Raw genomic sequence first — 21,318 nt, 5'->3', positions numbered from 1 at the left:
TGATCCCAGCTTTCTAATTAGTCTTCCATTAACTTTTCCCAATCTTGGCTTCCATAGGGCACACACTCAATGCGCACACACACACCTTAGACATAGCTGTCAACCCTCCCGTTTTTCATGAGATTCTCCCGTATTTTACCCTTCTTTCCTGCGGTCCTCCCGTCTTTGTTTTTGTTTTTTTCCCCGTAAGTACCCTGTATTTTTGATCTTTCCAAAAAAAAAATTTTTTCAAAGATAAGGTGCCGCCCATCTCCCCAACTTCGGTTTTTTTTTTTGTCCTTGAAGATCGAGGTGAAAGGCTGAGACTTGTACCATGCAAAACATTTAAATTGCTGATTTTTTTTTCACAAATTGTCTGTATTTAGGAAAAGTGCTTCTATTTATAAATAACTATGTGACTCGCACCTGTTAGAGATCGTGCCTAACCATAAGATGACAAGGGTGCAAAGGAGGCCTCCCCATAAGCATAAATCACTTTCATTACAAAAATTGCCTCGCAGAGGAAATTGTGGTTTTGAAAAACATGTTGCAGGGGATTGAAGTATTCACAAGCTCCCCAATTGCACGGTGGTTCATGTGACACTCAGGAATTACTAGTTAGAACTCTGCCTGCCCTCTGCATGCAGAGCATAAGCCTTATCCGGTTGACTCCATGGCAGCCTGGTGATTACCCATAAAAGGAGCAGGTCATTTGATTACAATTTCAAGAGGGAAGCCAATAGAGATCACAGTTACTTTTTTTTTTGTTTTGTTTATTAATTCAACCTTTTTTTTATAAACCTTAGCCCACCTCCCTTTATGGGTCGGTTGACTGAGCACACATACTCTTTTACAGCAACGCCCCGTATCACATACCATACAGTTACACCTCACAGTAGGCAACACTTACATAAAGTCAATAATGCAATGCAGTTAAAATAGGTTACGTTTAAAAACAATTCCAGTGAACAATAATATTTACCTCCCTGCTCTTAACAATATATTTTATTCTCATATAGAGAGCAAGGCATTACATTTCACTGCATACATTACATTTCACTGCATATATGTATGAAAGTATGTATATGTATGTGACGAATAAACCTCTTGAATCTTGAGGCAGTCAGCGGAAGTCCCCTCTGTAGGATGCTCCAAGTAGAGGAAGCAGAGAACCTTTTGCCCAACACAGTGTCTTGAGACCATAGTTGATATGAGCTGCATTTCTGGGTCAAGTCAACAAGATAATTAGGCAGGAATCCGAAGTTTGTCTTTTAAATAAAAACGCAAAGTCCCTCTCTAGAGCCAGTGTTTGGTTTGTCCCATTCTGGGCTACTGTAGAAACACGGCGGTGCAACATGGCGGCCTCCGTGGAAAGCGTACCCGCTCTCTATGTAGATACAAAGGGCTCATGCTCAGGTACTAAGTAAAACACAACAATTATTATTTTCATGGGATTATACACTGGTTAAAACATACTTATGAATATGATATTCCATTTCTCACAAGTCTGTTCCGTAAATTCTACACACTGCACCGTTAAGAGTGATTTTGCTATTTGAGAAGACCATAACTTTGTTTTTCATCCGCATTTAGAATAAGCTTCAGTTGCCCAAACTGTGAGTTACAAGGCCAAAGTTTTTTCAAAAGGTTTATTCATTGAGGAAGCACAACATCAGCATAAAAGAGGAACGCGGCATCTGGCACATCCTGATCAAGGCAGATTATCCAACTGATCAACAAAGGGGGACCAAGCACAGCACCGGGGGGGCCTCCCTTGTAGGCGACGCTCATTCTAGAACTAAGGCTGTGTGACTGTGTTGTCTGAGTTCCGTTTTGGGGTTTTTTTTGTCCGTTTTTTTATCCAGTACCTCGCAAATCAACTTTCTTGCACGGAAACGTAGGCTACTGTACATAGTTGATTCAAAGGAATACTGTGATTTGTTTCCTCTATACCTCTGAAGCCTGATTTGTCTTTAAGCAAGGTGTCATGAGAGTATTAAGTATTTCATTTGATCTCTGCCTAACGACTCAAGCACATTGGCTAAAACAGAAGTTTTGGCTAATTTTCAGATCAGGGGACTTATGTTTAAGACCAAAGATATGTCAGAGCTACTAGTTTTATAGCCATTTGTTCCAGCATTTCAGGAGCGGCTGGGTTAGAGGGTTCTGTTGTTTGAACCTGTGAACTACAACAACAGAGGAATAGTTAAAAGAAAAAAATCAGTTCAAACCCTGCACCCTATTTTGTATTCGCTGGTGTAAATGTGTGTGTGAAATGATTGTTAAAACAATTCAACAAGTTCGTCAGTGATGACCAAAGAGTCTGCCCTTAAACGGCCGTTAGAGGTAGGTAGCCATTTTCATTGAGCCGACGATTTCCACTGGTTTCACATCACTACATTTCCACTTTTGGAATTTCAGAATTTCGATGTCGTTTGCTAAGCCGCATTCCTAGTTTGATTGAATGCCCTGGCCTGGGCAATAGCTATGTGAGACCAGAGAATGTTTCTCATCCGTAGGAATGAAGGAATTAATACTGAAACAGATGTTTTCTTAGTCTGCGAATGCGAGGTAAAGGGCATGGTGTACTCTAACGTGTGCACGTCCATACCTTTCTCCTCCTCATCCGCCTGCTAAGCTGTCCAGGAGAGCCCTGAATGAGCTGCTTTTCCGTTGTTTGTATCAAACACAAACTAGTCAACTTCCACGGCGTACGCCTAGATCTGTGTTTGCACCTGCGCTTCTGTGCCTCCGTGCAAGGCGTGGGTTTGTGATTTCTCATGTGCACAGCATGCACTGGCTTTTAGAACGGGGCTCTATAAAGGAGTTATGGAATTTCCTGGGGAGCTGCTTTCCTGTAACCTAACCTCGTTCAAGATTTGTGAAGATGTGCAGCGATATTCAAAATGGCAACTTGTGCAAGCACAGAATAAAAGAAGGAAATATCACCTCGATCTGAAAAATTGATGGCGAGAAACACAAAAACCTTGATTTAACCAATGTCACTTGTTCTTATTGAAGACTTTTCTGAGGCAGACTTTGATGTACAGCTGGTTTTACTACTAATGGCAAATGTATTTATAGTATTTTATAAGTATCTTTTTACAAAAGTCTGATAAGTGACTAAATGTAATCTAGTGTAAAGTATATTAGATTATCCAGTGGGGCTATATATACTCTGTATATTATACAGTGTGTGCAATGTGGGGGAATAAATGTTCTGTAAATTGCTTCATCCTACAAATATACAAACGATACCTATGTGCGATTTGAATGCGGAGATAATATACGATAGACAAATATTCAGTGTGTATATGGCTGTCTTTTCAATACGTTTCGATATTATCACTTTTCACTCAGTCTGTTTGTCAGACCGTGACCTTGACTTCTGAGAACATTTCCAGCCTCCTTTTATTTTCTATCGGGGCGTGGGGTCGAGAGAGTAAGTCTGCATTTTATGAACAAAGCCTCCTACCCCAAGAAGTCACACAAAATAAAATGCGACCACTCCAGATTTGGTTCTGAACATTAACTACGAAGCAGAGATCATAAACTATGAGTAGATATTTAGCTGTATGAACACTAGAAGGTAACCTCTTAGATCTATCTATCTATCTATCTATCTATCTATTTGTCTTTCTGTCTATAACTCTCACCATCTGTCTGTATGTCTGTCTATCTGTCTGTCTATATCCATAAAGAAAAGTATTGAAAATGTTGTCACGGGAACTGCTTTAATATATTTCTTATTTATGTGCTCACCAAAGGTGAATTAAACACCCCAACCACCCTGTTCATATTACACTAATAATAAAGCAAAATTGATTTCTCATGTGTGACCATAACTCAAGAATATTATCAGCAGAGTTAAAAATACAATTACTTCTCTCTTTTGTGAAAAGAATGAGAAGGCTAAGGGTATATCTGATTTGTTATTGAAGGTGTGTCACATTTATCCATTATTTATGTGTAGTTGCAAGGCTGAGAGGTCCAAAGCACTGCATGAACTCTGGAGTGAGAGGCAGTTCTATCAACTGTCTGTGCATTAGTGCCGAAATCATTCAAGTATTCTTCTCACTAAGTAAGGGATTTATTTTCTATCTTTCTGAAATGGAGAGAAGGGGAATGGTTACTGGGCGCGCTGCTGTGCTCAAAACGACAAAAGAAACGTATTTGAAGGGAAGAACCTGCAATCTCAAAATCCTTGTCACGCTTAATGTGTCGATTAGAAGCCAGCAAATTCTGCCACGTTTGCCGTTTCTTGTACTGTTTCTCTTTCATGTGGAAATTTCCTGGAATTGTTTCCCTTTGTGTGACGCTAATGCACACAGCGCTTCTCCAAGCAAGGTTCGCTTTCAGAACTTGTGCTCCATCTGATGTAATGCAATGTATATATTTCCAAAGCGTAGGCGCCACTTTCTGTTCCTGCCGGTGGGGGCTCAAAACAGTTTGTGTTTTATTTGGAGGCACGGGGACGGGCAGCGGAGCGGAGATCGCAGCCGCAAATTGCGCCCCGATTGCTCCCTCTCCGCGCCTCCCTTGGTGTGCCGTCCTATGCGGAAGCCGATAGGAAGCGGCGGCCCTGACCAAGATAAGCTAAACCTTCTGCAATAACCATAGCCTACATCACTTGTTGTTGCTATACGGAAAAAACGCATGCATTTCAGCACCATGGGAAATTAACAGTGACCAATACGCACACATGGACGCACGCATGCACGCACGCGCACACGCACGCACACATGCATGAACGCACGCACGCACGCACGCACGCACGCACGCACGCACGCACGCACGCACGCACGCACGCACACATGCACGCACGCGCACACGCACGCACACATGCATGAACGCACGCACGCACGCACGCACGCACGCACGCACGCACGCACGCACGCACGCACGCACACATGCACGCACGCACGCACGCACGCACACATGCACGCACGCACGCATGCACGCACACTTGCACGCACGCACGCACACATGCACGCACGCACGCACGCACGCACACATGCACGAACGCACGCACGCACGCACACATGCACGAACGCACGCACGCACGCACGCACGCACGCACGCACGCACACATGCAAGAACGCACGCACGCACGCATGCACGCACGCACGCACGCACGCACGCACGCACACATGCAAGAACGCACGCATGCACGCACGCACGCACGCACGCACGCACGCACGCACGCACGCACACATGCAAGAACGCACGCATGCACGCACGCACGCATGCACGCACGCACGCACGCACGCACGCACGCACGCACGCACGCACGCACGCACGCACACATGCACGAACGCACGCATGCACGCACGCACGCACGCACGCACGCACACATGCAAGAACGCACGCACGCACGCACGCACGCACGCACGCACGCACGCACACATGCAAGAACGCACGCACGCACGCATGCACGAACGCACGCACGCACGCACGCACACACGCACACATGCACGAACGCACGCACACATGCACACACACATGCACGCACACACGCACGTACGCACACATGCACGCACACGCACGCACGCACGCGCAAATATTAACGGGGATTGGAGATCAAAAGATCAACTAACGATACACACCATGAAGCGCACATATACTGTCGGCCTATGAAGTGCATTTTTCCCATGGGTGCCTGGGCCCCGAAGCACCCACGGAATCGGCGCCTATGTCCCTGAGAGCTCAGGTCTCAGCTCAGCTCTAATTGAATTTTAGAACGATGAATTGACGATAATTGGGTCCCGCCAGACTTTCATTAGATTTTGACTTCTCCATTTAGCTTGTTTGCCATTTGTAAATTCACACAGAGACGCATGAAATTGGCAACCACAGTAACGGACGTCCTTCATCTCTGTCTCCCTGTGCAGATTACGCGAGTCATATTCTGTGTCTTCCTGGAGAATGACTTCACCATCTACAAGAAGAAAATGGCGGTGCTCTTCCCAGGTATGTCTTTGCTTATGTTGACGGCCGCTGGTCATAATGTGCTTCGGGGAGCACGGCAAACAGAGCCTTAATTGTATTTCCCTTTTAATTCTCCGCCAGGCATAAATAATGTTCTGTCTTATATTATTGAATGAAACGTGATAGAACCAGGTCTGCATGGCTACCTTCAGGGCCTTCTGCCGCCGTTCAAGGTCGTTGTTTTCAATGTTAAAAATTCATCTTAAGTGTCCAACTGGGAGGTCTTGACTGCTGATAAGCAAATACAGCCGTGGCTGGCAGAGGAGAAACGAGGCAGATAAATCTATAAACTCCACTTTTTGAATGCTTGGTTCACTCACTACCCAATGACTTAATTACTCAATGACAATTCTCATGACCTCGAGCTATTTCTGGTCATTGAGCTACATAAAGATCACTTGAGGAGATCACTACGAGGTTAAAGGTTACCAACGCTTATTAACAACTATATCAGGATCAGGAGGAAATAAAGATGGGGTCAAGGTAATCACGAAAGCCGTTGACGCGTGACAAGAATGAAAGTACAGGGTTCAGCTTTAAGTGAAGCGATCGGGCTGAGCGCTCAAACTGTGTAAACTTTATGTTTCCTGAACGTTATTTGGGTCGTTCAGAGGTTTTGTAAAGTGTATAAAGGTGGAAAATTTCAGGTGTCATCTAAGATTGTGACCGATGTTCTGGTAGGTCTTTTGTGAAGTTGGCGGCGGTTTTATCTGTATTCAGGTTGAAGTAGTTGATCTATTTTCCTATTTGTCTATTGCCAGTTGGGTGGCCATTTAACTTGAGGTAGTCACATGGTACTGGGGTATTTCAGCTTGCGTTTTTATGATGTAGCTCTAGGTTTACTGAAACACATTGCTTTAATTAAATTAGTTTAAGGTGCAATCAGTAACAATGGACAATTTGTGACATACAGCAACCGCTATAAGAAACCATAGAAAGTACAGCGACATTGGCAAACATGACTGGTCGTCCGCCACGAGCCTACATGGCAGAGGGGTCTTGCAACGTTGATCATTTTGCAGCCGAATGTTCCTCTGTGCTTGTGTAAACTGAACCGAGGCCAGTTTGGGGATATAATTGCCGTAGTTCATGGGGTGGGGATTGGGGTGGGGCTAAACAGAGAATCCGGTACCTGCCCAGTTGAAATTCCAGCCGCCATCGGGGTAACAATGAACTGACTGGCATCGGTCAACATCTGTGAACCCCTGCCGCCACATCATCGCCAAATAGGGTGCAATGGGCGAATAAGGCGTTCCCTTTAAAGGCTGTCCCCCAGCAATCAAGATATGACCTTTGTCTATGCCCACTTGTCAGTATTCCTCGCCGCAGACATTCCTTGCATTCTATATTGCACTAACATACTAAATAAATAAATAAAAATGCCTGATGACACTATTTCATTCTGATTCCTGACAGCATCTTGCACATCTACAGTATCTGGTGGATTTTACAAACAGGAGCTTGTGCGCTTCAGTTCCGTGTTGCTCCAACGCTTGATGTCTGCACTGATGGTTTCTAGCTTCTCATGGAAGTCGCTTTGGACAAAAGCGTCTGCTAAATGAATAAATAAATGTTCTAATGGCGGCCTTCTGTTTTCTGACCTCAATTCTGGTTTTACTAAAAAGGGCCCTGTGCAACATGAAGAATTAGGGGATGCATAGAAACCACCGTCCTCTGCATGGCAACTGCTCCCAGATGTCATGGAAATAAACAAACATCCATTATTTTCTCCTCCCAACCTGCTCTCCGTCTCTCTCTATCTCCCCATTCCCTCTTGCTTTCATTCCCTCATCATTTTCTGAGGCCACAGAGCAGTCGCCGGCTCTGATGGGAGCCCCGTGGAGAGACGGGGAGCTAAGAGGGGCTGGCTGCCTGTTACCAGGCTGGCATTATCTCCCATTTACCTCACTCTTCCCTCCGCACACTCCCCCAGTGGAATAGCGGTTCTCAGGCCTCGGTCCCCCTTCTCCTCCCAAATGGAGAATGCTTTGTTCCCACAGCACTCGCCGTCCTCTGCCCCGCTCCAATCCTACCCACACACTTCCCCTGAAAGATTACGTTCCGGGGAGAGGCTCTGAGATGAGATTCTGGAGCTGTTGTTCTCTGGTTATCACTCTCCCCAGTTACAAGTGCAATCAGTGAATAACTATACAGTATGTCTCAATGACTGGGGATGGAGGCGGCGGAGGGGATGGGGGATGACATCCACAGACATCCTGCGTGTCATAAAAGGACATCGGGGGAAAGTTTTGCCTCTGCGTTATATGAGACAACTTCGGAAGTCACTGTTTACCAACAGGCGTGGAGTTGCTAATGAGGTTTGTGCGGGTCAGCAGTGTAAGGCGTGATTAAGTAGGGAGACCTTTTTCGCGAGGCATCCGGCGCACGCTACCTCCTGACGGGCCCCGGCGCGTTTCCCCCATCTGAAGCCTGGCCTGTGATGTAACCGTGCGTGCGTGCGTGGCCGGAGGATTCTCTTCCCCTTGGCCCCACGCTTAGTGGCTGGATAAGCGCGGCGTTGTGCAGGTTTATGAGTGCGGACTGAAGACGGGATCAGTGCACACTTGTTTAAATCCACCGTGAACCTGGTTCCTTCTCTCGCCCGTCTGAGGGTGGGCCGGCTTTCCTTCTTTTCTACGCCATCTGTCACGGAAAGCTGTCTTGAGCAGGAGCGTGTAAACGAGACATTGGCATTTAGTTCCAGTACAGTGCAACACACACACACACACACACACGTACACACAAGCTGTCAATGGTAGTAGAGAGCCAAAATGAAGCTTTTTTACAACACCAACCCAAAAGAAATTGCATCAGCCTCTGAACTTGTGCATGACCATATACACACAGGCCTGCTTACTAACAAGCATGAACTGTGAGATGGACACATGCACACACACACACACACACAAACAAACACACACACACACAAACCAAGCTACACACGGACAAAACAACTCATTTATTCATACAAGAGACACATAAGAGTTGCCTCTGCAGGGCTGTCGGGGACCTATTATCGCCCCTTGGCAACTCCACCTTTATCCAGTGAAATAATGATGGGATCTAATGACGTAATGATGTTACTGACTTCTACGATCTCCTTATAAGGCACCATCGTTATTTGCATTGCACGAGGGAATGCGCACACCCACCTCAATGCTCAATGCTCAGGCTCTTATGAAGAGATTACATAAGTTATATCTGTTAAGTTAAAAAACGATATTAAACCTTTCAAAGATATATATATTCACTTGATTAAAAAATAGAATTAAATTGATTGGATCAATCATTAGACGTGATTCTATTAGGCTATGAAGATTCACCTAAGATCGACGACGTGCGTGCCACATTGCGGGTAATACTTTCAAGTGTTGAGGCAGCTGAGAGGCAGAAGGGTGTTGAAATTGACACCCCACCCCCCCAACCCCCGCCCCTGCCCCCCGCTAATATGGTCCGAGTGGCTCCGACTCCCATTCTCCTCAATCAGCCACAGTGCTGACAGTATTAACGCGGCCCGCTGATATGCCGGGAGCGCAGCTTGCTACCACCCACTGCTTCACTCGTTCCTTCCGATTCACATTTACTGACATACCACTTACGTGGTCCATGTACACAATGCACGGCGGGACACCCCGCCTCCCCCCAGCCTACTGCCCGAATCAGAGCTTCCCCCCCCTGCTGGTGTTTATGTCATGCATTCATACACGTAAAAGCAGTAATTTTAGTCATGGCACAGGGTTGGTTTTGGTATGGAGGTCTTTTTCTGGATGAACAGTTGGGACGGGTGGATTCTTAAATCCTTCCATTCTGACCCTTTTCTCCCTCGGAGCCTCCCCCACACCAGCTATGATATAACAAGATACGACGATAACTGGCTTAACTATTTTGTAAATAGCTGACATAACTGTCACCTTGTATTTCTACGCTTTTCCAGCTTTTCTTGCATTGTTGGCATTGACTTGAAGATCACTGCAGATCATTGCTAACATGACACTGTCTGTACTGTCAAGCCTTGAGGAGACATTAACAGCTTTTCATTTCTTAGACACGTCGTTATCTCACTTGTAAATGATGCCGTGGCGGACGACGACACCATGGCTGGGAGTTAGCCAGGTACTCGGATAGGACCAAGCAGATATTTATGAGGCCTTGGTTTGTCCTGTTACAATGAAGTGGAGTTATTCTAGAATTTTGTGCAAAATGCTTTATGACCGTCGGAGCACCCGGGACCCCAACACACCTTTCCCCCAACACAGTGATCTGTGGCACGCGAAGGGGGAGGAGCCTGAATCCCTTGGTTCAGCGCCAGTTTTTTGAGGAAACCGACAACTGGCTTGGCTTTCTCTCTTCTATTCCAAGACGGTGAGAGGAGGGAAGAAGTTTATTGATGTGGGAGCGAGAGGAGCACGCCGGCTCGGCTGCCAGGAGGCTCTGCGTCAGGCTTGACAGTCGTCTGGGTTGAACCTGTTCCAGCTATTCATGCTCTTCCCAGACGTAAGCGAGATGACATGAGCTACGCTATGTCGACATCAGAAGTAGGCCGAGTAGGCCAATATGATTTCATGGTAAATGAGTCACATCCTTTTCTTTCTTAATATCGACCCACCATAATACCCCGCTCATAATTGAATTTTATGATCCAAATCTCCATCGGTTCACTTTCTGATTGCAAAACCATAATACATGCATTCCTTTATATGACCTCTTTGCATTGCTATCTATACATGTATGTATGTTCAGTTTGGTCCAGTTTGGCTCATGCTAATTGAATCGAGCTGTAGTTGTTCCTGTGGCTGAATCAGTTGAGGCTGTCACTTGATCGCGTTCCAAAACTGGGTCATGGGTCCATTTCAAGGGGCCAGTGGGTGTACATGTACACTTTTCAAGAAAAAACATTGGCAAAGCAAGTCAATGGTATCTGTTATAATGACTTACTTTTGTGACTACTGTTTAGTGGCTTTTTTATTTATTTGGGTTTTTAGCCGTTACTGCACTTTGATTCTCTAGTGTTCTTAATTGTTGCACAAAAGCATTGCGAATAACTGTGCAATTCATGTTGTGAAATTAATTCGGAATGATTCAGAAATCCAAATTTATGCTTGGGTTGTGACTTAAGGTACACTTGAAAGGATTAGGACCCAAAAAGAACAAGATCAGAACAAATTGACGGGGTGATCTGGGTTCCTACTGTGTTCTCGGCGCGAGCCCCTGAGGCGAAATTTGCCTTTCATCTTTCTCTCGCTCTGAGAGCTCCCCTCATTGTGATTGGTCCAACTGCCGTTGCGTCATGGAGTTCAACCTCCTTTTCCTGGGTCAACAATTGTTTTTCCGGAGCGGCAACATTTGAAGAATTTTATTTCCACACCGTATCTCCTCCAATAAAAAATAAAAACCGGTAATCAAGGCTGAATGTGAGTCAGTGGCTGTGTGTGTGTGTTCTTTCTCCTCCGGCACCGCACTGCAAGGCCACTACATGCACAGCGCATCCCGTCTAGCTCCTGTGCTGGTTTTACTTGTGTTTTTATTTTAGATCCACTGTATTGTTTGTTAGATTCTACTTGTGTGATACAAATATTTTGAACCAAGGGATGTTCGGCCTTAGATCAGGACAGTGGATTGCGTAATGGAGAGTGATCACCGGCCCACTGTGCATCCCGTTCCCTTTGTCTCCCAACAAAAAAAAAGAATGTGGGTTTATTTTATGTGTATTTATTCTGAGAAGCACGGCCCCAGACGGCAGTTGAGGTCAATAAAAGCCCCGGTCATTATTTGAGGAAATACGGGTACTGTCAATAAATGACACTCAGTTTTATTTCACTATTTCTGATCTTTCTCTTTTTCCTCTTTATGTAAAACACAGCCAGGTTTGTTTTTCTCTTACTGCAGAGTTCTTATTGAGTTCTTACCGAGTATCCTGCTGACGGTGTTCTGGGACATGTTCTCTGGTGGTTCTAACGCCTTTCGGTCACGCGTCTTTTTAACTGTACCTCCACCTTTAACGATTGAGGCCAAATGTGGAGCCGGAGACTAGACAGGTTGAGACCGCTGTGCCAGACCCCTGCTTCTATCAATATTATGCTGGGTGCTGTTCCTTCTCTATCAACTGGTTCATCTTTGTTTCATTTTACCACATGCATTGTGTGCTGTAAAGTTTTCCCTAGGACTCTTTACTGTTGTCGGATACCTGATTCCCCAACCGTTCACTGTCACATTGCAGATATGTCTCACTAATTGGCAATTGTGTATTTGGGGTCTGGCCCGAGGGCCCTTACTGGAGGGGGGCGTGTCCAAAACTCCTAGGATTCGGTCTCTCACTTGCCCCCTACTTCATCTAGCTGGCTCCTTTTGTTTCCCCCCAAACAGGGTTGGATTAATGCCCCGTGCTGTCGTTTTCCGTGTAACACAAAAGGAAAAGCCTGTCCCTGGCTCCACAGGGAACTCTGACGGTTACACCTCTACAGAGCAGATGACAACAGCCTTTCATCAAAGCTAACGCTCTGCGTGTTCACCCAAGCACACACAGACCTTTGCATGTGCACAAATCATACACATCCATTCACATATACACGCCATATACAGTATATAGGGCTTGCACAAAAGTACCCCCCCCCCCCCCACACACACACACACATACACACAGCAAAATGTCATGAGGCCTCTGAGACACACTGAGCTGTGTGATATCGCCAGTAAGAGTGTGCATCTCAGGCTGTGTGCGTGCATGCTTGAGTGTGTGTGCGCCCGTGTGCGTGTGTGTGAGCTTGTGCGCATGTGTGCGTGCATGTGTGCGTGTGTGCATCCGTGCGTGCGTGTGTCTGTGTGTCCATGTATGTGTGAGTTTGTGTGTGCGCGCGCGCATGCGTGTGTGCGTGTGTGTGTGTGTGTATGTGTGTGTGTGTGTGTGTGGTGCGCGTGCGTGCAAGGGATGCAGACTCTCCCGCACCCAAGGACGTCTTCCTCGGACTCTGCATCCGAAGTCCCGCTCTCCTCCTCCTCGCTGTACACAACACCTGGGCTTTATGGCTTCATGCTCTGCCTCACACAACAGACTTGCACAAACGAGGGCTTTTCTTTGCTCCGCTTGTTCCTTGTTTCAAGGTTTTTTGAAAGGGTAAAATGGCAGGACCTGAGCTCGTCCACGCAGGAAATCTCGATACTTTTGATGGGAAAGAGTTTCTCTTCGAGGCGAAACTCGTTGGTGTTTGACCCTTTCCACGGCTGCATAGCACTGCAAACTATATACAGTACTACTGCACACAGTACTACGCTGTACGCCACATTGTAAAATAGGTATTTTTCTCCTTTTCTCCGTCAGATAATGACACGGAGCTCAAGGAGGGCCAGCCGACGGAAGGTGAGTGAACAGCCTATTCTTTTTACGCCGCCTTAACGTCTCCATTAAAGCACAGACCGGCGGTGATTTGGCTGGGTTAAGAAGCAGGCAGATGAATTGTGGGGGTTTTATTCAGTTGGTGACGAGTTGAATCTGACAAATCATGTTAAATCAAATAAAACTCAAAAGAAAAAAAAAAAAACCCTCTTTGTCAGGTGCATTACCGTACAAGAGCTTACATCCACGGCTAATTCACAAAACCAGTCCCTTTATCCGGCTTATCCAGCGCAATGCCTTCAGACCACCGAAAAGACGGTGACAAAGAAAGCATCCTCCCAGCGTCCCCTCCTCCCGGGGGTGCGTGCCGGGCATGACCGCCGAAGCTTTAACGCGTTTATCGCTTTGCCATCTTGACATGCAGCCTGAAACGCCCAGATGCCTGCTTATCAGGATAAACTATTGACATTTGTCTGCACGGCGATGTGCACAAACAGAGGGAGTTGCGGATGCCTCCCTATTGTTTGAAGACAGGGATGATCTCTGCTGAGTTTAGAAGTCATATGTATTAGTATATATTTTTTTTGTCACCAGAGGAGTAATGGCGTAATTTGTCGTTAGTTCTAAAATGCACTGGCGTTTACTACAGTGGCGTCTTCATTAAGCAGACGCTTCTGTCGAAGTAGGGTCAAGTATCTTGCTCGAGGACGGCTCAGCATGCTGGCGGGAGGAGCCGGGGATGGACCCGGCAACCTTCGGATTACTGGACGACCCGACCCGCTCTACCACCATTAGGGACATTTTGGGTTGGCCGGTGGTCTGAGAGTCGTCCGGCTCCTCCTGGAATTCTTATCCATTTCGGATATCTTCCCTCCACTTCCAATCCAGAAAAAAGGGAATTTCAATTTAATTCAATTCAATTTAAATGACAATACCCATTGAATGACAATGACTATTGTCATTCGGATTCAGGGACGGAGAATTCTTGCCGTTCAGATTCAGGGCCAGTGAGATTAAGGTCCGTGTTTTTTTTGGACCATTATTGAGTATTAGGCAGGGACGTGTCTCCCCCTGTGACCCCTATTTGCAACGCCAATGCTTTCTTTACCAACAACCCTGCATGGCAGCTTGCACCCAGGTCTAATTGGTGTGTAGATTTTGGACATGTTACAGTGCATCGTCAGCCAGCTAAGCAGAGAACACAGGATTTGTTTGTACTATCGATCTGAGGGGCCGTGGGAAAGACCAGGCACTAAAATGTCTAGCTTTGCGTCTGCGCTTCCAATAACGTTACCCTTTAGCTGAACATAACTGGGTCAATTTTTATGAACACTGTGTAAGTACCATGAAAAGTGTATTTCCAGCTTGTTCCAATATGTGCATAATGTCCATATCATAAAGGCTTGGCTGAAAGGAGCTGCACTGTAAAGGATCATTCCTGAATTATTATCAGTTTGACCATGCTCCGGCACACAGTATAATAACATGACGCCAAAAGGTTTCCAATCGTTGGAAAATAAATCCAAATGATTTTTAGATCTGTTGAATAATGGGGCACCATCCAGTTTGGCCTCGTCGGATTTGGCCGCCGTTCCGCCAAGTTCTCGCCTTTAATTCACCACCATCATCCGGGTTTTGATTCCGTGCTGTCTGGAGCCTATTCAAAGGTTCGGCCGACTTCCATTCCCACACGGAACAGTGATTTTGTACCGAAATGTGCTCTGGAGTCGGCCTCAAAGGCTCGCTCGCCCCAGAGGAGTCGTTTTTTTTTGTCAGGCAGGTATAAAACAAAACACCAGAACAGCCATTGACTTCCCATTCTGGCGCTTTGCAGCACGGTCCGCAGAGAGGCAGAATGGCCAGGCTGGAATAATCACTCCAGGTTGAGTTAAGCTAGCCAAACCAAAAAAACAAAAACACAAAATCCAACCTCATTTATCTGGAACCCCGTGGGAACGACTGTCCGTCTTTCGGGAGAATAAAATGTTGGGTTGACTGGAGCGCGAATGAATATACCGTTCCTGATCAATTCAACCCGTTGATCTAGACGCCGCCAGAAGCAGACATTTGAATATGTACATGTGTTTATGTGTCTATTGTCAAACGCATTCGACAGAAGACAGCAGGCATATTTTCTACATGTATTGAATTCATGCACGTCAAGTCATGCCGTTTCGTCTGTTTTGAGCACACTGACTCATTGTAATAGTTTGTGTTGCAGGTAACACACCACCATCCAAGAAATCCAAAAGCAGGGATCAAAGCCAGGAGAGAAACAGAGGTAAGACCTCTGTTTGTGTGTGTGTGTGTGTGTGTGGGGGGGGGTGTGCGTGTGCGTGTGAATGCGTCATGTCAATTCGCCTGCATGTTTACTGCATGTTTCCCTCCGCTCAGATGTTATTAATGATGCCGAGCGCCCTGTACCAGGCGTAGCTGTTGGATTAAACAGCCTACAACAAATTGTGTTTACAGCGTGCTTGTTCCGCGTGTGTGAAGTAATGGAGTGTGTTCTTGGTCAGTAATCTCCATCCCCCCCACCCCTTTCGCCAAGGTCCTCTTTGGGGAAATGAATACGAGATGAAGCTCGGCCTTTTTTAAAGGAATGTTTTCTTAGCAGGAAACTTGTTTAAGAAGCCATTATCTTGCTATTCTGCCGTTTCAGCCCCTTCGGATGTGTAATATTGAAACAATTATAGGCTTCTCCAATACGATGGGCCGAAGATAATTAGATCCCTACACTGGAGGGTGTTAGTAGGCAATTAAAATCGCACACCATTCATTTGTCTTCGAGCTTTAACGTTGCAGGGGTTTTTTGAAGATAGCGGTCCATATTGTCTTCCTTTGGGGAAATGGACCTTCCACCTGATTGAAAGTAAGGCACGAGGCGGAATTAGAGAGCGCTGTCATTTGAAGGGCGCCGATACATTCTGTGTTGTCCGACAAAACACGGCCGCCCTTCCTCTCCCCTGTCCATTCATGCACCTTCCCGGTAATCCCAGTAATTCAATGCGATTCGCAAATTAAATCACTGGCATTAGCTGGGGTATAAGTATTTTGTAATAATCTTTATAATTCCTAATTTATCAGGCCCGGCAGCTTAATAGTAACTAATCCATTCACAAAAGGACTTGGCACAGCCTTCCGGCATGGGAACACGTAGTCCTTGAGAGAACCTCTCGATCGGGAAAAGAACCGAACGACGCCGCGGCAATCTGCGGGGGTGCCGGGAAGGTTAGGGGGGCCGGCGGCACGCAACACGCACAACGGATTAATCTTGGAGAGCACTCAGGTGCCGACGAGGCAGCCGAACGCCCGGGTTGTTGATTGCGAAAAAGGAAACAAAGAAAAAATAAAAAAAAGGTAACCACGCCGCCAGCCGCGTGCAAGTGACATTTACAGTCTGTTAAAAGCCCACACACCGCCTCTCCAAGCAGGCTAGAGTGTGCTCACCTCCTTTCGGTAGATGCTCTTGCATCAACGAGGCCCCGTATTTCACCATCCTGTCTGTACCTACTCAAAGCAGGTTTCCCATGGCTGTTGTCGACGTGTCGCGTCAGTGCGCAAAATATGCTCTGTGAGCCCGTATCCATAACCAAACACAGCTGTTACATCAATCCAACGGTCAGGTCGGTGGTTTTTTTTTGCCACCGTACGTGTCGGGTGAAAATATTGGGGGCGCCCATTGTTCTAGATAAATGCACAGCCCTGTGGTTTGACAGCTAATTTGGGTACTACACTACACTTAGCGCCTGTTGTTATTGTGCCACTGTGTCCACACAAGGACAACATACAGTAATAGTTGTTCCATTCCCAATGGGACACATTGGTAATGCTCGCAGACACAAAACACCTGCTCGCAGCCTCAAATGAGGTGGATGTGTACATGCACAGGAATCCCGTGGTTCTCTGGTGTACACTCTGGCGTGTAGATGTGATTAACCTGCTGTGATGTAATCCACATGAAATCCATGAGCTGCATACAGATGCCGAGTCCCTAAGACAGAAAAATAAGCCCCTAAATGGATCGATGAGAAGATAAGGTGGTGGAGGGAAGGCTGGATGGTTGCATGGTTGCATACTAGCGTACTATTTAGTATGTAGCCGTATCTATTAAATATCCCACATTAGTGTTGAGTATGTCCTAGAAGCCACTGTCCTCTTTTCTCCCAGACACGTGAGAACATGTTGTGTGTGGTAGGCAGCGTGCCGTTCCCGAACGCGGCGAGATAGATGACAGAGGGACAGATGATTGATGTTGAGATGGAGAGGTAGATGATAGAGGCAACAATAGAGAAAATGTGGGGGGATTGGCTGTACAGACGGATATCTTATCAATAATGAATGAATAAAAACCATACATACCCCTAAAACAATAAAAAATATACTCAATACATACTACATGACGGGGATGGTAGCTCAGGAGGTAGAGCTGGTGGTCTAGTGATCTAAAGGTTGCTGGTTTGATCCCAGGCTCCTCCTGCTAGCATGCTGTAGTGTCCTTGAGCAAGACACTTAACCCCTCATTGCTCCTGATGGCTGCGTCCATCGGTGTTTGAACAATTGTAAGTCGCTTTGGATAAAAAGCGTCTGCTAAATGACTAAATGTAATGTAAAAAAAAAAAGACTAAATGTAAATGTAATGTACATAATGGATGGATGGATGGTTGGAGGAAAAGATGCACATTTTAGACGCCAACTCGCCCCACAGTGTCTGTTATATGACATAAATGTCAAAGGGCACAGTGAAATATGGCCACCAGGGACTCCCTGGTGTCCAAATTTGATGGATGGACTGATGGACAGATGGATGGACGGATGATTTGAAAGTGATGGATAGATGGATGAGCCGATGGACGCATGGATGAACAGATGGATGGACGGATAAAGTGACAGAGGCAGAGAGTGTGCACGGGGGAATCAAAGCTCGCTCTCCATGGGGCGTCGTCCGTAACACCATAACACTCACAAAGACACACTTGCACTTGGAGACACGCGCACGCACTCACTCACTCACACACATGCGCACACACACACACACACACACACACACACACACACACGCGCGCACACACACACACACAGGCATTTGAATGCCAGCTGTTGGTCATCGTTGAGCCCTTTTCATTTGCCACTGGTTTCATGAATATTTCAAGATTCCTTTTTTCCTTTTTTTCTTTTTTGTCCTTCGCTCCAGTTGACTTTAATGGAACGAAAAGGAGACCGTGTCAGAGAAAGAGATAGAGCGTAACTAGGCTGTCTGAGGTGTGTGTGTGTGTGCGTGCGTGTGTGTGTGTGGGGCCTGTTGATGCGTGTGTGTCTATGTGTGTGGACCATTGGCTTTTCCGTGCAGTGTCAAGGAGGCCTCGCTTTTTGCGGCTCGCGAAAAAAGCCACTCTGGCCTGATGGCCGTGCAAGTAGGGCGTGTGATGTGTAACAGCCAGGTTGGGTATCAGCATCTGAATTGTTTATGTCCTTGTCATACAGTTGTAACCGATGTGGGCGCGAATGAAATATTCACAGAGTGTGTCTGAGCACATACTGTAGGAGTGTGATCTAGATTTTTTTCGTCAATACTCCACATTATGTAAATCGCTTATGCAACACTCGTGCAGTCAGATGTCTGAAAAAGCCTCGTCTGTCTCCCTGTACCTGTGTGTCTGTGAGTGTGCGTTCACGGGAGCGCTCCCGTCCCATGAATGCACTTTAATGCGGCGCCTTTAAAGGCCGGGGATGCAGACTTCCGCCCTTCACTGTGAAGTGTGCCAATTAGACCCTCGCACACCGTATGGAGAGGGCTGGGAGCCGGCGGAGGGGGGAGTGTCGGCGGCGGGGAAAAAATGCTGTGACAATGCTGCCACCTGCTGTCTGGGAGCCGGAGGGGGCGGCGGGGGGGGCGTGATTGATCCAAACGCAAAGCGGGTTCACGGCTGCACCGCATTGGACTTGTGCTGCCCCACCCCCCTCATGCATGTGTTTGTCTTCTGTCTCGTGTTTTGGCCCTCACCCACCCCCGGCAGCCTTCATTACAAATTGAATACGGCTCGATTCAAACAGAATTCAGGACTGATGAAATTACCTGAACAGGAAATTGCCTTCTAGCCCTTTGTCTGATCTAATATATGGTATTGTTTGGCACTGTATGCACATATATCAGTCTTCCATCATTTTGAGAAGCAAAGAAGAATGTTTTTTTGTCTTGTTTTGGTTTTTTTTGTGTTTTTTTTTAACGACACCCCTCCGGTCTATTGAGCAATCCGTCTTAACCTGAGATCCCGACGTGGCAGCGCCCTTTTCCCTTTTTTTTTTTTTTTAACCCCGTGGCCCGGGCTCCCATCTCCGCCCGCCAATCACCATTACCAGAAAGGATTGCCAGTCTCGGCGTGCCACCAGCGCTCTATTTGATGGACAGAGGCACTTGAGACAAACATGCAGCCTGGTCAAACCCGTCCTTCCCCCCATTTAATAGAGGCTGGCGTTTTTCTTGTTCTGAGTGCAGGGCAAAATTGCATAGATATGAAAAAATGGTTTCTCTCCGCAGCTTGTTAAAAAAGCAATTATAGAAGCTGCACAATAGCCATTGTGGAGCATGTTCGCTTATTGGTGTCATGGCTTTCATTTACTCAATTTGTCCCAAATGTCATTGGTAGATAGATTGTGTGTGTGTTTGTGTGTGTGTGGGCACGTGTGTGTGCGTGTGTGTGTGTGTGCATGTGTGCATGTGCATGTGTGCGTGTGTGTGTGTGCATGTGTGCGTGTGCATGTGTGTATGTGTCTGTGTGCATTTGTGTGTGTGTGTGTGTGTGTGTGTGTGTGTGTGTGTGTGTGTGTGTGTGTGTGTGTGTGTGTGTGTGTGTGTGTGTGTGTGTGTGTGTGTGTGTGTGCGTGCGCCTGCGCGTGCGTGATGAATAGAGAGAGGGAGAGAAAATGCAGCAGATAGAACAACGCCGGGGTGATAAAAGTTGTACTGTGCCATTAAGGGAAACTTTCGTCACCCAGGTGCAACGAAGCAGCAAAATCTCACCCTGATGATATAGATAAGAGATGATAATCCGAGCTATTGTGTTGCCCGAGGTCGCCGAACGAGTTAGTTAAGCAATCATAAAAAAAAAAAGTATATAAAATCTTATCCCACAGAGTCCAACTTTCATGCAACAAATTAAGCAAAATGACGGGGTGCTTAAAGGTCCAGGAAGACATTGTACTCTTAAATATGAAAATATGTCTTTAAAATCATATAAAAATAGAGTGCAGCCATCTTCTCTTATTTCAATTAAAGAAATACCCATAATTCACTATTTTTCCAAATGAGACAGGGGAAGACATAATACCTTCGATGTAGGCCAGTCAATGTATCTCCACAGGATAAGAAAACAAGGTGTATTATTTATTTTCAAGGCTTTCGGACCTCAAGAAGTTGTTTTCAGTGTGTAAAATGACCGGTTACATAACTCTAAATGTGTGCAAAATATATATGTTGTGGCAGTTTCCCCTACCACCCACCACCCAAGCGGCGTGTTCCGGCACAGAGACACTGACGACGGCGGGTTGTTAACACCAGTTTATTGTACAGAGTTGGCATTAGCCAGGAGAAGATAAGCCTGTGTCATGACAGGTCTCCTCTCCTGAGTGTGTGTGGGGACGGAGGTTTTCGTGGGTCGATCTAACGAGCAACAGCTATGCAGCCACCCTGACCCAATCACCTAAACCCAGGTCGGGCGTGGCTGCTCAAACCACGCCAACCCCACACCACATATGCTGCACAGATATGTTTTTATGTTCCATCGACTCTTTACGTCATCACGAAGTTTACCTTGTTTTGGTTCCAAAGGCGGATGCGTGGGGTGACTTTTTTGTCTTCTCCTCTCCTCGTTGCAGATGAAGAGGATGCCGGCGATGAAGAGGACGCTGACGACGGTAACGTACCGCCGCGTTCCAAAGCCTCTTCCGGCTTCGCCCGGTCCGCCCCGGCGTCATTTGTAATCAAAAATGGAATCGCCGAACCGAGCCTCTTCCCTCTCGCC

General features: G+C 46.5%; 1 protein-coding gene across 2 annotated transcripts in view; it reads left to right on the top strand.

Moving 5' to 3' along the window:
* Window positions 1-21,318, top strand: part of macrod2 (mono-ADP ribosylhydrolase 2) — a 490,268-nt gene that overhangs the window by 443,524 nt on the left and 25,426 nt on the right. The window contains exons 9-12 of one of the 2 annotated variants that reach the window (XM_080016637.1): window positions 5,871-5,949; window positions 13,283-13,321; window positions 15,519-15,578; window positions 21,173-21,211. In XM_080016637.1, the coding sequence (XP_079872763.1) occupies window positions 5,871-5,949; window positions 13,283-13,321; window positions 15,519-15,578; window positions 21,173-21,211 (217 nt within the window). Of the gene's footprint in view, window positions 1-5,870; window positions 5,950-13,282; window positions 13,322-15,506; window positions 15,579-21,172; window positions 21,212-21,318 lie in introns of both variants that reach the window. The other variant, XM_080016636.1, reaches the window with a different exon arrangement.

Source organism: Zeus faber (assembly GCF_960531495.2).
Source record: "Zeus faber genome assembly, chromosome: 16".
NCBI classification, from domain to species: Eukaryota; Metazoa; Chordata; class Actinopteri; order Zeiformes; family Zeidae; genus Zeus; species Zeus faber.
Note: the sequence above shows the minus strand (reverse complement) of the source record. Positions and strands in the feature narration are given on the sequence as shown.